This window comes from Aedes albopictus, chromosome 3 (assembly GCF_035046485.1).
Source record: "Aedes albopictus strain Foshan chromosome 3, AalbF5, whole genome shotgun sequence".
Classification (NCBI taxonomy): domain Eukaryota; kingdom Metazoa; phylum Arthropoda; class Insecta; order Diptera; family Culicidae; genus Aedes; species Aedes albopictus.
Genome location: NC_085138.1, coordinates 259574821 through 259591921, shown reverse-complemented (window position 1 = coordinate 259591921; position 17101 = coordinate 259574821). Strand labels below are relative to the sequence as shown.

Genomic DNA, 17101 nt, shown 5'->3' with positions numbered 1-17101 from the left:
GGTGGCGAACAATGAACTACGAACTCACTGCATTCTACGGTGAACCTAGTATCCGAAAGATCGCAAAAGCTGGAAGGTCACTATAGGCAGGGCATGTTGTGAGAATGTAGGACAACAACACTGCAAAGCTGATGTTCGCAATTGCAAGAGATCTGAACGGTTCAAGAATACCTGGTAGAAAGCGTGCAATATGTGCGGACCAGGGATCTGGCAAATGTGGGACACGCCCGAGGGTGAAGGCTTGCAGCCACGAACCGAGTGTTGTGACGAGGAATTGCTGATCGAGTTTTGATGTAATAACGATATACTACTAAATAACAGTGACAAGCAGGGCGCGGAGGCTGAAACATGCCGCATTTCGTCTTTCCCGAATTTTCGTATTTTTCTTTGTGTTTTTTATTCGTACTTTGTGTAAACGTACTCGTGTTCGTCGTCATTCCGAATTGGGTTTTTAAATTAAGAAAAATGTAATGATTTTTTGATTTTATACAAAAGAGCACCTTTTTCTGAACCGCCATGATTTTTTTCAGATTTTTAGAACTTCATTTTGGTACCTAAAATCGCTTTCGAAGAGATTTTTCGAAATCACCTTTTGACAGCTGGCCAACTACTTGACAGCTCCGCTCAGTACAAAATGCGACGAGGGGTGATTCGACAAATCGCTCCCATACAAACTTCAAACTGATTTTTAAATAGGTTCCCGGGCACCAAAATTCATGAAAATTTGGATTTCGGTTCAGTTTTGCATGCAGATTCTGAATATGGAATTATCTCAACACCGCTAAAGAAGCCAATTCTGGAGGAAAAAAAAAACAGTTCGTGTGCAATCCCATCGTACCATACTAGTATCCGAGTGATTGTTTTTCAGTTCGTCGGGTATTCGCGCTTATTGTTTTTTTTTCTCGATTCAGCCTTCGATGGACGACCGGAAAATTAGCGAGTGAACATTTAATATGGTTTGGACGGCAATCTAAACCATTTGAATGCTGAGACCGAAGGCAAACACAGAAAACCAGCTGAACAGGAGTACCCGGTGAGTTCGTTCCTTATTGTTACTTTTTATATTTGAACATGACATACATGTTTTCCGAAGGTCTCCAGTGAATTTAGCTTATCTTGCTACAACAAACCATCAGGTAGATCATTCGGTTCCGGTATGACTCTGCACCTGCAGCCATAAATCATAGTTGATTCGTATGATTTTCGGAGTTGCAGTATCCTCAGTGTAGGTAATCCTTGCGCTGATGGTGGGTACACAATCATCACCATCATCATCATCATCATCATCATCATTAATAACAATATATGTACTACTAAATAAATGAAATGAAAGAACCTGATGGGCTTTTCTTACTTTTGTTGTGCATCGTAGTGGAAGATGTAATGCAACGAGCTCAGCTCAACAGCCGGGTATGATTTCCGCAAAATCCGGTCAAATTGTTTGCTTTGTGGAATACATGATCCGAGGATTTTCTGCGCATTAATTGAAATTTGGCCTTTATTCCATTATAAATTCAGGAAGTTATTAAGGAATTTATTCAGAAACTAGCTGTCCCGGCAAACTTTGTCTTGCCAAGTTGTTGTGGTTTGACAATTGTTGAGGTCATTGATGCACGGCACTCTAGATTGCTTTCATTTCGGTCGTGTAGATTTTCTTCCCAGCATGAGCATGAGCATGAGCATGAGCATAGATGACCGCACAATTCGTAGTTGCTACTCCATGATTGACCAGAGCATTCGAAATTGCACAAGGAACCAATGAATAGGGCTTGGGACTAGCTTACTATTCTCAATGTACACAGGTCGAGAGCTCTCAACTTTAATAAGGTCAATAACGGCGCCGGCCACGTCCTTACGGTCATCGAGGATGGAAGGGAATGTTAGTAAGACAGTAAGACAAACGTTGTTGTAAAGACCGCGACTCGCTGCATCTCCACGTTTGTCTCAGGAAGGAATTTTTCCGGGAGTCACCTATGGTTGGTGATATGATTTGACAATGGATCAATATACACAAACCGCCGTTAACAGCCGACCACTTTTCGACGCAAGAACTAGCCAAAAAGAAAATTCTATCGCGCGTCTCCACTCCACTAGGGAGCAGAAACCTTTAGTCTTTTTTTTTTTCCAAGTCATTTATTAAGGCTCATTTGTTTACAATAAAACTTTACGGAGCCACTATTCTGGGCGAATAATTACTTATTCTAAAGACAATTGAAAAGAAAACTAATAAAATGTTCTTCGCGCGCATTTCTTCCTTACACGCGAGCCGGAGCCTGAGCTGGATCCGGACGCGGCGTACTGAGCTCGGCGCTGCTCAGCGGTTGGATTCCCCATCGCTTCATTTATTGCTTTGGCCACTTGCTCCAGCTTCTCCATTTGTGTCATGGGACGCACTTCCTGCACAACGGATTCACAAACGTTTGATTGACCTTGTTCCACATCTTCCGTATCCAATAGCTCGTCGATGTCTTCTGAAACTTCAATTATATCGTCTTCCGAAATGTCCAATGGTTCTGATGATGTTGGCTCGCCACGAGATACGACGGCGGCATACGAAATGGGTTCCGGTTTTTTCTGTTGTTTCTCCTGACGTTTCCGACTTCTACGTTGAGGACAGGAGTCCTTCATATGGCCCACGGCTCGACACAAGAAGCATACATCTTTCAGTCCATCGTGGAAAATGCGTCCTTTCAAATTTCCGACGTCAATCGCAGGAGGAATGTCCTTTTCAACGTCGATGTATACGCCACGCACGCCGTTGAAAATGTGACCAAGTCCTGAGTCGGCCGGGAATTTTTCATGGACTATTTTTTCGATTTTACCGTAACCTCCGAGTACTAACGATAAACGATCATCACTTAATTCCGGGGGCAAATCGAAAACCCGCACGTACTGCACATTTACACCGGCGGTGCACATAGTCACTTCCACGATTTGTCCATTTGTGTAAACGAACTTTTTCGGATCCGCATTTTTTCTCAATGTCTCCATCATCGCTTCCGAAGACACAAACTTCACAAATAGCGAGCGATCCTTTGCCGTTTTATATGCCGTCTCGACGAGCAGCAAGTCCATCTCCAGCGACTTCAAAAAGTTTGCAATTTCCGCCCATGTTGGTCGAGGGCTGCCGACCGGGAATCGAAACTGTGCGGTGTTGACCAACTCACACATTTCGGTGCAATTAAATTGCTTCCGTAGGCACAAAACAGCACCACTGACGACCGAAGCAACGGTGAACGACCGGGACACAAAGCGCGCGTGAAAGAGTTTGCCTATACATACAGTTTAAACTGATGGTAAAGACAAAGCCAACTGCGAAGAGCACATTTGCATGCGTCTATTCACGACAGCAGCTGCGATCAAACTAAAACCTTTAGTCTATTCCACACAGAAATACACTTAACGCGACTCACTTGTCGGCGCCCGGATTTTTTCTCGACCGGCGAACCCGAACTAACATTTTTCACTCTTTTGTGTAAATGCAAAAAATGAAAGAAAACATTTATTATTAACTAAAAGTGTATTGGAAACTAGCGCCGATGGAAAGCGAAAAATTCGGAACCGACTCGAACCACGGCGCACGCACACTCGTCCCGTCGTCGGAGCCCCGCAGAGAGAAGAGAAAAAAAAAATCGCAAAAATCTAGCAAAGCCAGCGCGCGAAGCTTTGCTGCTGCCGAACTACCGCACACTACTCGGTCGTGTAGATTTTCTTCCCAGGTCATAAAAATTCAGGATTTAATCAATTTTCTTAGTTTTTTTGCTAAATTTCCGTTACTTTTTGTACATATAAACACAGCCACCATGAAAACGAATCGGACAGTGCAAGAGCCATCCTAATCGGTTCAGCCGTTTGTGAATTTTGTTGCCTCAAAGGGATTTCAAACTCATTTATACAGGGTGTTAGGTTCCTGAGTGCAAACTTTTTAAAGGCTGATAGAGGACCATAAATGATGAAAAAAATTGTTCTACGCATATGGTCAAATCTCAACCGTTACGTAGTTATTGAACTGCCCATGTTTTTGACTCCTATTGCCTTAACTGGCTATAACTTGAAAATGGTCAAACTTATCGCAGTTTTTTTACCCTTATTCGCAAGATTATTGAATTTTTTTATCAAATGGCATCTTTGAATTGATTGGTTTAGTTAAATAACTAAGTTTTCTAGAGCAAATTAGCTCAAAATAGTGTGTTTTAATTTGTTTTTGTCAATTATCTTTGAAACATGTGTAATAAATCAAAATTCTTTCTTTGAAAAAGTTGTGGTTCCTGTTCCATTCTACAATTCATTCTTTGACATCAAACGTCTATCTCTTATCGTTTTCTTGCAATTTCGATTTAAACTTCGCATTTCAGGTCAAAAATTTGCAACTGTCAAGGTAAGCACTTTTTTGCGCACTGTGCCGCACATTTAAATCGAAATTGCAAGAAAACGATAAGAGCTGGAAGTTTGGTGCCAAAGAACGAATTGTAGAGTTAAACAGGGACCACAACTTTGCCAAAGAAAGAATTTTAATTTATTACACATGTTTCAAAGATAATTGACAAAAACAAATTAAAACACACTATTTTTAGCTATTTTGCTCTAGAAAACTTAGCTATTCAACTAAACCAATCGATTCAAAGATGCCATTTGAAAGAAAATTCAATAATCTTTCGAATAGAGGTAAAAAAATTGCGATAAGTTTGACCATTTTCAAGTTATAGCCAGTTAAGGCAATGAGAGTCAAAAACATGGGCAGTTCAATAACTACGTAACGGTTGAGATTTGACCATATGCGTAGAACAATTTTTTTCACCATTTATAGTCCTCTATCACCCTTTAAAAAGTTTGCACTCATGAACCTAACACCCTGTATATATATAGATAATACAAAAGGTTCCTCCTCACATTTCTCCAAGGATTTTATTAGATAACATTCCATAATTTCCTTAAGGAATTTCGGCAGATATTCTTTCAAAAAATCTCTCACGGATAAATTTGTGAATTTACCTCAAGGATGCCTTCAGAAATTTCTCCACAGGTTCCTTAAGAAAATCTTTATACTTCTATTTATTTATCAATACTTCTAGGTCACATTTTTTTCCTGCGTTTCTCATGGAAAATTTTCAAAGATTTTTTTTCCAGAGTTTCTTCAGAAATTTTTATAGAGATTCCTGCAACATTATCTTTGAGGAAAAAAAATCTTCCAGATATTTTTTTTAGAAAATCATCTATATTTTTCTTTAGAAATTTGACCAAAGCTTCCTTCAAAAGGCCTGCTGTAGGTTTAATTCCTTTAGATAGAAGAAATCTCTCATAACGCTTAGGAAATCTTCCATTGATTTCTTCCGAAATTGTTTCATGTTCACCAGAGATTGCTTCAAACATTTCTACTAGAATTCCTTTCCTTTCATGAATTTCTTCGTAAATTCCTCCTGAAAATCATATATTTAAAATTTCTCTAGGTATTCCTTTGGAAAATCTGCCAATGGTTTAATACAAAATTTATCCAAAGAATTCTTCGGAAAGCCATCCACGGATTCCTTCAGAAATTTCTCCAGATTTTTTTTTCATAAAACCTTCTAGGTATTTAAGAAACTTTTGCGGGGATTCCTTCAAAAATTCGTCCAAGTTTTTTTTTCGGAAATTCTTTCAGTGGTTCTCCAAAAATTCTTACAAGCATTTCTTCGGGCATTTCATGAGCTACTTAAGGAATTCTTGCAAGAATTACGCCATGAACTCCATTTTCATATACACCGGATATTCCTGCAGGAATTCCTCCAGAGATTTCTGCATATCTTCCTTCAGTATTTCGAGCAGGAACTTTTCCAGAGATTCCAACAAAAACTCATTTAGAAACTTCTTTTGGAATTTCTCCTGGTATTATCTACAAACTTTTGCAAATTAACAATGTCCAATTGTCGTCGGGCGTCAATCTGGATGCTTGCCAAGGGCGCCATGGAATCATGCTACGGTTCTGCAGCATGTACCACGACAGTACAAGTGTCATAGAAAAGTAACTGTGGTAGTTTGGCAGGTAAAACATGAGAAACTACCTGTTTACATTTTTTTTTATTGCTGAGGGTTTCGACTTATTTTCACATCATCTGAAATCAGCCACGCTTTCTAAGAAATAAAAAGAAATCACGAACATACACACAGAAAAACACAGGCATAAACACAGAATCCTCCAATAATCTACTAGAAACCATAAGAGAAACAATAAGGGTAATACAGGAAGAAATGAAGTTCTTTCAAATATAACAAAAACATAAAAAATAACAGAAAAAAACTTACTTGGCTGTATACTTTTAAATGCACGTTCCTTTCGCGATACATTCAGCTATCAATGGACAAGGGAGCGCTAGCAGCTCGCTCACCCGATTTGTATAATAAATTAAACTAAGCTTTCGATGAGATAACCCAATGACATTCTCGCTTGCGCACTAGTAAACAATTATCTACACAAATACTTTATAAATAACTCTAAGTAAACCTATTTGTCCTTTGTAAATAGTGTATGTGTGTAAAAAAGGATGAAATATATGTTCTGTGTACCACGATTTGCTACCATCAGGACCATGATCATATACGATCGAATCAATTTCTTACGGAATAGAAATAAATATCATTTCATTTCAGTATACTTTTAGCTTGCCACTAGTCTCGAATGTTTCTTTTAGTGTTTGCGCTTTTGCTGGCGAGGATGTTTCCAATTTGTAGTTAAAAAGGTTTTTTTTTGGTCCGAAAATTAAAATAGTAGGAATTAGTGTCGATTTTTAGTCCGAGTCGCCTGTTCACATCTAACTTTTCCGTATTTTTCCTTTCCTTCCCGGTTTGAACGTTAAGCTTAAATAAGTCTCTTCTTAAACAGTGTTGAACTGTGTATTGAAATGTGTTCCGGATGTCGGTATTTTTTTTCGCTTTCTTCTTATTTTTTTATCAGCTTAGCTTAGTCTTTATGCAATCTTCCAGCGTGAGCTGTTTGTCATACGAAGTCCAGTTCGCTGCGCTTCCTGTACATCCGTCGTTCCATGGTGCGCTCGAACCACTTTTTCAGCTCGGACACGATGAACACGGTCGAGGTGAGTGACACGAGGAACACGAGATCCATGGCGGACAGCGCCTCCGTTTGGAACACCATCTGCAGCGGTGGGAAATAGATGACCAGCAGCTGGCCGAGCAGCGAGAAGGCCACCGCCAGCAGGAACATCCGGTTCGTGAGCAAACCGATCTGGGAAAGAAGGGGGGAAGCATTAACACACACGTACCTTATGTGGTTCTCATCCTGCTGTAGAAATTTGCGAAGACACCATTCTTGTAAAACTAATCGGGACCAAAAGTTCCAAGACTTTTCGGAATAACTCCGGGACTTTTCACAGGTGAAAAAGGTATGTTGGCTGATTCAGGAAGTTCAAACAGAATATAAACCACACCCACCTGAAACACGCTCTTGGTTTGTGATCGGCAGCTGAGAGCATTCCACATATCAAACAGCACAAAACAGGTGAACGTCATCGTGGTATCTCGGCTGGTGACACCCGTCCCATCGGCCATCTCTCGCTGGAATACCCAAAGTGTTCCCAAAATGATGATACCCGCCGAAAGCAGCACATTGATGATGAGAGATTTCGAAATCATGGCCTGTTTCACGTTGCGAGGTTTCTGCTTGAGCACGTCCTGATCTACCGGTTCGACCCCGAGCGACTGAGCTGGCGGTCCGTCCATAATGATGTTGATCCACAAGATTTGCATGGCATTCAGCGGATTTGATATTCCCATCAAAGTGGATAGGGCGATCAGTGAGAGAGCCGCAATGGACGTACTCAACTGAAATCGTACGAAGTTCCTAATATTCCAAAAGATTCCCTTTCCCTCCTCAATAGCAGCGCTGAAATTGAAAAAAGGAAAACCATCAGAATCCGCTTCAACCGCTTTCTCGCAACGCAACCCATTCTTACATAATGGTGTGGAAATCATCATCCACCAGGATCATATCGGCAGCCTCCTTGCACACGTCCGTGCCGTTTTTGCCCATGGCGATGCCAATGTCAGCCCTTTTCAGGGCCACTCCATCGTTTACGCCGTCACCGGTCATGCCGACGATGTGGCCGTTATGCTGCAGGGCCTTCACGATGGCCAGCTTGTGCTTGGGAGTGACCCGGTAGAATACGCTCACCGTGTTGATCATCTTCTCCAGCTGGATTTCGTTCATTTGGTCGATCTCCTGACCGGATAGGGCTTGCATGTGGACGATGTCCAATCCTATCTTGGATGCTGCGAAAGAGAGAGATCATGGTAGAAGGATTCACTAAGTATTTATTCAATGCATGGTAAGTATTAAGTATTAAAAAATCTGTAAAAATATATATATATCTGTGTAAATGTAATGTAAAAGTATTTCACATTAAACAATGCACGTAATCGAAACAACTACCGGCACTACTGGCAAATCCCAGGAGAAATCTCCAAAAGAATATCTGAAGAATGTTATCTAGGGAATAACTTGTGAAATAATCCTGATAGGAATCCTGGAAGAAAACCTGGAAGAAATCCCTAAAGTAATCCCGGAAGACTCAATGAAGGAATCCGTAAAAATAGAATGTCGGGAAATATCCCTAAAGCAATCTCGAAGAATTCCCCGTGGAAATCCCGTGGGGAATTTCTATAGAAAACCCAGGAAGGATCAATGAATCACGAAAACAATCTCGGGGAAAATCGCTGAAGGAATCTGCCGAAAGAAATTCATTTAAAAAAATCAGAAGAAATAAAAGAAGAAATCTCTTGAGGAATCTCTGGAGAAATCCAAGGAGGAATACCGAATGTAATCACTCGACGGAACTTTAACAGAATATTAGGAGGAGTTTCTAAAGAAATTCCGGGAAAAATCCCCAAAAGTATCATATGAAAAAAAAATCTGAAGGAATCCCTAAAAATATCCAGGAGGAATTTCTATTTGAATCTCGGGATGAATGTCCGAAAAAATGCTGGAAGGAGTCCCGAGTGAAATCCTTTAAGGAATCATGGGAGGAATCAATGAAGGAATAAAGGAAAGAATACCGGGAGTAATCTCTAAAGGAATCTCCGGAAGAAAATATCCCCAAATGAATCTAGAAAAGCATCTCTAAAAGAAAACCAGTAAAAATAAATGGTGGAAGTTAGGGAGGAATTCCTGAAGAAATCCCTTGAAGAATCGCCGCAGGAGAAAGCCCAGTAAGAATGATGGAATCTCGAGAATAATCTGTGACAGTACCCGAATCCCGCGAGAAACTCCTAAAAGAATCCCGGGAAAATAAATCTCTGAATTCCGAAAGAAATCACTAAAAGCATTCCGGGAAGAATCCTCGAAAGAATCTCGGGAGCAATCTCTAAAGGGAATCTGAGAATCCCTGATGCAGTCTCGAGAATAATTCGTGAAAGAATCCCGGAAGAAATCCGTAAAGGAATCTCGAGAGGAATCAAGAAGGGATTCCGGAAAAAGTCCCTGATGGAACGCCGGAAAATATCCCCGAGGAAATCCCGGGAGGAATCAATAAAGGAATTCCCGGAAAAATACCGAAAGAAATCTCTGCAAAATACCTGGTGGAATCCCTGGGAAGATCTCGGAAAAATCCCGGGAGACATACCTGATGGAATAGCTGACGAATAAACATTGATTGATTTGTCTTTATTAAAGAGACTTTCAGCCCTTGGCTGGTTCGTCTCTCCGTATAAACACTAAAAAAACCCTTTCCAGGAGAAAGTCCTGGTGGGAAGGAATCCCATGAGAAATCCTGAGTAAAATACCGGGAGGAATTCCAGGAGAAATCCTGGATTAAATTCCTACAGGATTAAACCCTGATAGGAATCTTTGATAAATTTATGGAAATTTAGGCTTTGGGACCATTTGGGCAGGGCGACCTATTTTGGGAACTTGATGCTCTCAATCACTCAATCAGTTTTGAATCAATTGACTTGATATTTGGGGCACATTGAGATACACACATATCTAGTCATGTTCAAAAATTCAGGTCAATTGATGTGCTGACCGAGTTATAGTGCAAATTACTCAAAATAGGTCCACCCAAAAAGTCCCAGACCTTATCGGGAGGAATTGTTGAATATTTTCGTAGGTAAATCTCCGTGGTAGGCCTTTCATGTTGACCAATATATCCGTGACATAACTGATATTTTTTCGTCGTGCATTAGCTGACGGAGTTATAATGACCCCAATGCACGATTAGGGATACAAAGAAAACGGCTAAGTAACCCTAATATGGCTGTTATACACTTGACCGGTTTTGTTGAAATCGCCTTCCTTATATCTCTTCACTGAGTCGAGATATTATCAACGGGAGCTTTTTTCATCACAGTGCCACCTGTTCGAAGAATTTCTTACTAATAACATTGCCGAATTAAGTTTATCTGACTAAACATAATCCGAAAAAAAATTCTTCTAACAAATGGCACTGTGATGAAAAAGCTCCTTTTGTTATTTGCAGAAACGCCAAAACTGTATCTTTTCGTTGGGCTAGGACTAGGATATTATCATATCAATTTAATGACACTACAGCACTACACTAACAGTAAAGGAAATTTTCTTGACTTCCTTGTACATATGGTATCTTCGAGCTTACCACACGATATACACAAGCAAAATGGTCATTTGCAGAGGAAACTCTCAGTTAAAAACTGTGGAAATGCTCATACAGGGGATAAAATGATCGGGACAGGCAAAATTTTCACTTTTCAAAAAATGTTCAACTAGTTGTAACTTTTCTAAAAGTGCATCAAATATTCTCAAATTTTCACTGTGAGCTCATCAACTAGTTGTGTATCAGTGGTCCAAATATGGAAAAAGAGCCATTCTTCGCCAAGTTATAAAGATTTTTGAAAAAGGTAAAATTATCCGATAACCAACTTTGAGCTGTTATATCTCCGGATTCAATGGAACGATTGCAATGAAAATTTGACTATTCATGACTTATATAATGAACTCTGGAAAACATTTGACTTAAGTTGAAATTTTTAACAATAGAAAAAGTTATAGCGATTTTAATTTTTTCACGATTTTTTAGTAATTGATCTATTTTTAATATGCATTTCTTTACTTTTTCAGCGGCTATGTTGTAACTTTCATTCAAAACACATTTATGTATAAGTCAATTAGAGTGAAATTAAATGAACTATAATTTGCATCTTCAATTTTGAAATGATTTTGACGTTTTGGATAATTTGGTGTTTTATTAGAAAAATAATACAATACGTGTTAAGAAGTTTAAGTCAAGTCAATGGTTTTTCATAGCTCATTAGGCCGATGCAAATATTATTTTTCTTTTATGTCCGAGACCTCTCATTGGGTACGAGGGGGGGGGGGCGAACAAACAATAATAAGGAACAAACGAAAAAAAACTATTGAAACATTTAAAATAATACACACTATTGAAAAAATATTTTGAGACTATTTAAAAATTGTTGCTTGTAAGCAATTTATCTATTGAAAATGGAGTCATTGGCCGCCTGGTTTTTTTTTCGCCCCTTCAATATTTTCTGATGTTTGAAGGAGAGGGGGGTGACATAAAACAAATTAAATATTTGCATCGGCCTTATATAAGTCATAAATGGGGCTGCAAAACGGTGAGTTGATAAGGAGAGCGTCCAACATAGCTCTGGTCCTCACAAGTTCCTTCCTCATGCTTCTACGGGTCAAACGATGACAAAGACCGCCAGCTAAGAGTTGTGTGCTTAGCTGGTAGTGCAGCCTGGGCACTGTTGTCCTTCTGACTTCAGCTAGATTGAGGAGGTACGATCCGAGCGTCTGTTCACCAAGGAGGTGCGACACAAACAGCGTCTGTTCTGGCATCCAGCGGCTGAGTAAGAAACGCTGCACCACGCCCAGCTAGATCCAAGATGGTAGCCCCATCAGCGTGGTCGTTCCAGTGTTGGTTGGGACGTTAAACAGAACTGGCACGATGGCCCTCCGGCGAGACAGGAGTGTTGGCGTAGGCCCAATAAGCCACCCGTAAGAATCCCCATTGCGAATAACATAGGAGAAAATACGACTCGATACAATCGGCAAAGACCCACGCGACGAAATAAGGACTACGATTGGAAGCTTGGAACATGGAATTGCAAGTCACTAGGTTTCGCAGGATGCGACAGGATAATTTACGACGAACTACATCCTCGCAACTTCGACATCGTGGCGTTGCAGGAACTTTGTTGGACTGGACAGAAAGTGTGGAAAAGCGGGCATAGAGCGGCTACCTTCTACCAAAGCTGTGGCACCACCAATGAACTGGGAACAGGATTTATAGTGTTGGGCAAGATGCGACAACGTGTGATCGGGTGGCAGCCGATCAACGCAAGGATGTGCATGTTGAGAGTTAAGGGCCGTTTCTTCAACTACAGCATCATCAACGTCCACTGCCCACACGAAGGGAGACCCGATGACGAGAAAGAAGCGTTCTACGCGCAGTTAGAGCAAACATACGATGGTTGCTCGCCACGTGACGTGAAAATCGTTGTCGGCGACAGGAACGCGCAGGTAGGAAGGGAGGAAATGTACAGACCGGTAATCGGGCGAAACAGCCTGCACGCCGTATCGAATGATAACGGCCAGCGATGCGTAAACTTTTCAGCCTCCCGTGGTATAATAGTCCGAAGAACCTTCTTCCCCCGCAAAGATATCCACAAAGCCACCTGGAGATCACCCGACCATCAAAAAGAAAACCAAATCGACCACGTTCTAATCGACGGTAAATTCTTCTCGGATATAACCAACGTCCGCACATACCGCAGTGCGAATATAGATTCGGATCACTACTTAGTCGCTGTATGCATGCGCTCAAAACTTTCGACAGTTATCACCACGCGTCGAAGTCGAACGCCGCGGCTCAACATCGAGCAACTTCGTAACGTAGAAGTGGCTCAAGACTACGCGCAGCAGTTAGCAGTGGCCCTACCAACGGAAGAGCAGCTTGGCGCAGCTACACTTGAAGATGGCTGGAGGGACATCCGATCCGCCATAGGTAGTACCTCGGCCACAGCACTAGGCTTCGCGACTCCGAATCACAGAAACGACTGGTACGACGGCGAATGTGAACAGTTGAAAAACGAGAAGAATGCAGCATGGGCGAGAATGCTGCAACACCGTACGAGAGCGAATGAGGCACGTTACAAACAGGCGCGGAACAGGCAGGACTCAGTCTTCCGGATGAAGAAGCGCCAGCAGGGAGAACGAGATCGCGAAGCGATGGAAGAGCTGTACCGCGCTAAGGACACACGAAAGTTCTACGAGAAGCTGAACCGCTCGCGCAGAGGCTTTGTGCCACAAGCCGACAAGTGCCGAGATAATCACGGGAATATTCTCACGAGCGAGCGTGAGGTGGTCGAGAGGTGGCGGCAGCATTACGATGAGCACCTCAATGGCGACGTTGCAAGTACCGAAGGTGGCGTGGTAACAGATCTAGGAGTATGTGCACAGGACGAAAGACTTCCGGCCCCTGACCTTCAAGAGATTGAGGAGGAGGTTGGCCGGTTGAAAAACAACAAAGCCGCTGGAGCAGATCAACTACCAAGCGAGCTTCTAAAATACGGTGGAGAAACACTGGTGAGAGCACTACACTGGGTCATTACCAAGATTTGGGAGGAGGAAGTATTACCGGAGGAATGGATGGAAGGTATCGTGTGCCCCATCTACAAAAAAGGCGACAAGTTGGATTGCGGGAACTACCGCGCGATCACACTACTGAGCGCTGCCTACAAAATACTCTCTCAAATTTTATGCCGCCGTCTATCACCGATTGCAAGAGAGTTCGTGGGGCAATATCAGGCTGGATTTATGGATGAACGCGCTACAACGGACCAGATGTTCGCCATCCGCCAGGTGTTGCAGAAATGCCGCGAATACAACGTGCCCACACATCACTTGTTCATCGATTTCAAATCGGCGTATGAACAGCTATGGCAGATTATGCACGAATACGGATTCCCGGACAAACTGGTACGGTTGATTAAGGCGACGATGGATCGAGTGATGTGCGTAGTTCGAGTATCAGGGACACTCTCGAGTCCCTTCGAATCTCGCAGAGGGTTACGGCAAGGTGATGGTCTTTCGTGCTTGTTGTTCAACATTGCTTTGGAGGGTGTAATAAGAAGAGCGGGGATAAACACGAGTGGGACGATTTTCACGAAGTCCGTTCAGCTGCTTGGTTTCGCCGATGATATTGATATTATTGCTCGTAAATTTGAGACGATGGCGGAAACGTACATCCGACTAAAGAGTGAAGCCAGGCGAATCGGATTAGTCATTAATGTGTCGAAGACAAAGTACATGATGGCAAAGGGCTCCAGGGAGGAATCACCGCGCCCGCCACCCCGAATTCATATCGACGGTGATGAAATCGAGGCGGTTGAAGAAGGCTCACTGGTGACCGACGACAACGTCACCAGCAGAGAAATTCAGAGATGCATTGTGGCAGGAAATCGTGCCTACTTTGGACTCCGCAGCACCCTACGATCGAATAAAGTTCGCCGTAACACGAAGTTAACCATCTACAAAACGTTGATCCTCTATGGGCACGAAACATCAGCTGCTGGGAGAACCAACCATCGTCCATACCGCGAAAATCGGGAGGCTACGGTGGGCGGGTCACGTCATCAGGATGTCGGATAGCAACCCGACTAAAATGGTTCTCGAGAGTCATCCGACCGGTACAAGAAGACGTGGAGCGCAGCGAGCTAGGTGGGTCGACCAAGTGGAGGACGATCTGCGGACCCTACGCAGAGTGCGGAACTGGAGACAAACATCCATGGACCGAGTGGAATGGAGGCGGCTACTATGTACAGCAGAGGCCACCCCGGCCTTAGCCTGACCGGTAAGGTAAGTAAGATACTTTGAAAAGAAGGGTTCTGGTATATGCAACAAATTCTTCGTAGACACTAAACTTCTAAATACATCTTCTCAGGTCTAAAATGATTGTGATTGGAATTGGGTCTTGAGGAACAGTTTGTCTCGAGTCCTACCCGAGGTACATAACTGGGACCAAGTTTCAGATCCAACTTATGCTAGAAAACAACCCCAACACTGCATTCTTGCGTTGGTCTACCATTTGAAGTTGTTCAAAAGTTCCCCGACTAGAAAATTGTAACAAAAATATAACATAATTATAACAAGCTATGATATTTATAACTTATTGTGATATAATCATGTACAAGGCAGTTTTCTTTCTGCCTTCGTCGCGTACGGACGAGCGACACAGTTGTGCTCTTTTGGTACGGATATATCGTTACGATCAATCGGTGCATTGTAGGTAGCCAACGCGATTGTTTTATTGTTCGATAGGGCACACTCGACCGGGTGTGTTTTTTTCTGCGGCGTTTTGGAAATTGAATTCAATTGAGGAATGGATGAATTTAAGGTAAATGTCACGGACTACGTTCGAAAAATGACAAATGATATTCACCGTGAATATCATTTGCATTTTTTTGAAGGTAGTCCGTGACATTCACCTTAAATATTCGAAAAATATCGTTTTTTCCGTGACTTTCTTGCAGAACTGGTCTAGCCGCACAAGTTTTCCATATACCATATTCTCAGGTTTAACTTCTAAAATGAGCTGTAGGTGATTGAATTTAGATATGACGAAATGAATTTTTCAGCACTGCATAAAACATAAATTTGATACAATACAATACTAAACATAAAAATTTGGCGCTACCCTAATGGGTAACAATTACGATCACAGGATGACGAGGTATCATTTATTGGTTTTGGTCCATCAGTCAATCCTGGAACAGTGTTTTGTTCGGCTGTTTGCATTATTGTTTTAACAGTATATTCTGTTTTCATAGCTAAATTTTGTCTAAGAAGACTAATCCTAATTGGCCATCCCGATTCGAGTTTTAATGCAACCTGCATTTTGATGTTCCTGCTAGGGAGCGGTTTGCCTGTCTTGCAGTCATTTGTCGCTGTCTTCCTTTTGAGCGATAAAAGAACCTCATAAATGCTTATTAAATTGAGCAAATATTTACAAGTTAAAATCGAACATAGGGTCTTGTACCATTTGGGCAGATGTGCCTATTTTGGGCACTTGCCGCTATAACTAAGTCAAGTTCAAACCGATTGATTTGAATTTTTGTATAGAGTTAGGCACGTACATAATCTAACTTTGTATAAAAATTCAAATCATTCAGTTTGAACTTGACTTAGTTATAGCGGCTACTGCCCAAAATAGGTACACCTGTCCAAATGGTACAAGACCCTACGACAGATGAATAAAACTGGTAACACAACACAACCTTCACAAACGGAGAAAGAAATTTTTGTGGATGATTGCAAAGCATCCACAAAAATTTCGTTGGGTTGTGTGCAGGTAAGGCTTTGAAGAGGCTGATTAAAAAAAGACACTACAATGTCTTCAACCAGAGGTTGTACAGACTGAACAAGCACTAACATTAGACAACGGACATCACACGAAACACCCAGTGGCCCAGAGGAGAATTTTCCGTTTGACGAAAAGTTTTCCCCGACTGGAGCGGGAATCGAACCCACACTCCGAAGCTTTCGAAACGACTAGATGACTGACTCCTCTAGCCGTACGGCTACGTAGCCCACTTAACTCTCTAATACCCATCCCCGCTTTTAGACGGGGTATAGTTTGAGCATTTTTGCAATTTTTGTTTCGTGGGCAATCAATTTTTTTATATTTTTGGATGATATTTAGGACTGTTCTGTATATCTCAAAATGATTTTTGGTGTCTTTTAAAGCGTATTTTCTTTTTTTTTAAATCAGTGAGAAATTGATGTTTTAGTCACCTTTCAGAAATCATTGATTATTTTGTATCGAATCGCTATAATTAACATATTTTAAATTTTCCCCAATTCATTCTATTATAGTTAAATAGTTTAAGGGAGTCGAATACACTCCTAAATTATTTTCCTTAACATTTTCCATTAAAAAAAATAAAAATTTCAATATTTCAACAATTATCGTTAAATCTCAAAATGTTTTAGTCTCAAAAAATCCGCATCCCAAATAGGCTTCCAGGAAAAATGTAAAAGTATAGAGATATTCAAAAATAAAAATTATAAAAATCAAAAACCGAAATTTACAAAATCGAAAATTAAAAAGAATCA

The 17101-nt window shown here is 41.4% G+C and overlaps 2 protein-coding genes across 7 annotated transcripts in view; both read right to left on the bottom strand.

Moving 5' to 3' along the window:
* LOC109424482 (FGFR1 oncogene partner 2 homolog) overlaps positions 1 to 17101 on the bottom strand; it is a 434776-nt gene that overhangs the window by 108836 nt on the left and 308839 nt on the right. The gene's annotated exons all lie outside the window — the stretch shown is intronic.
* Positions 6276 to 17101, bottom strand: part of LOC109424486 (calcium-transporting ATPase type 2C member 1) — a 248513-nt gene continuing 237687 nt past the window's right edge. For all 6 annotated transcript variants that reach the window (XM_062860433.1, XM_062860434.1, XM_062860429.1 and 3 more), the window contains exons 7-9: positions 7944 to 8259; positions 7423 to 7873; positions 6276 to 7216 (exon numbers count right to left, since the gene is read on the bottom strand). In XM_062860433.1, the coding sequence (XP_062716417.1) occupies positions 6971 to 7216; positions 7423 to 7873; positions 7944 to 8259 (1013 nt within the window). In that variant the 3' untranslated portion in view covers positions 6276 to 6970. The remainder of the gene's footprint in view (positions 7217 to 7422; positions 7874 to 7943; positions 8260 to 17101) is intronic.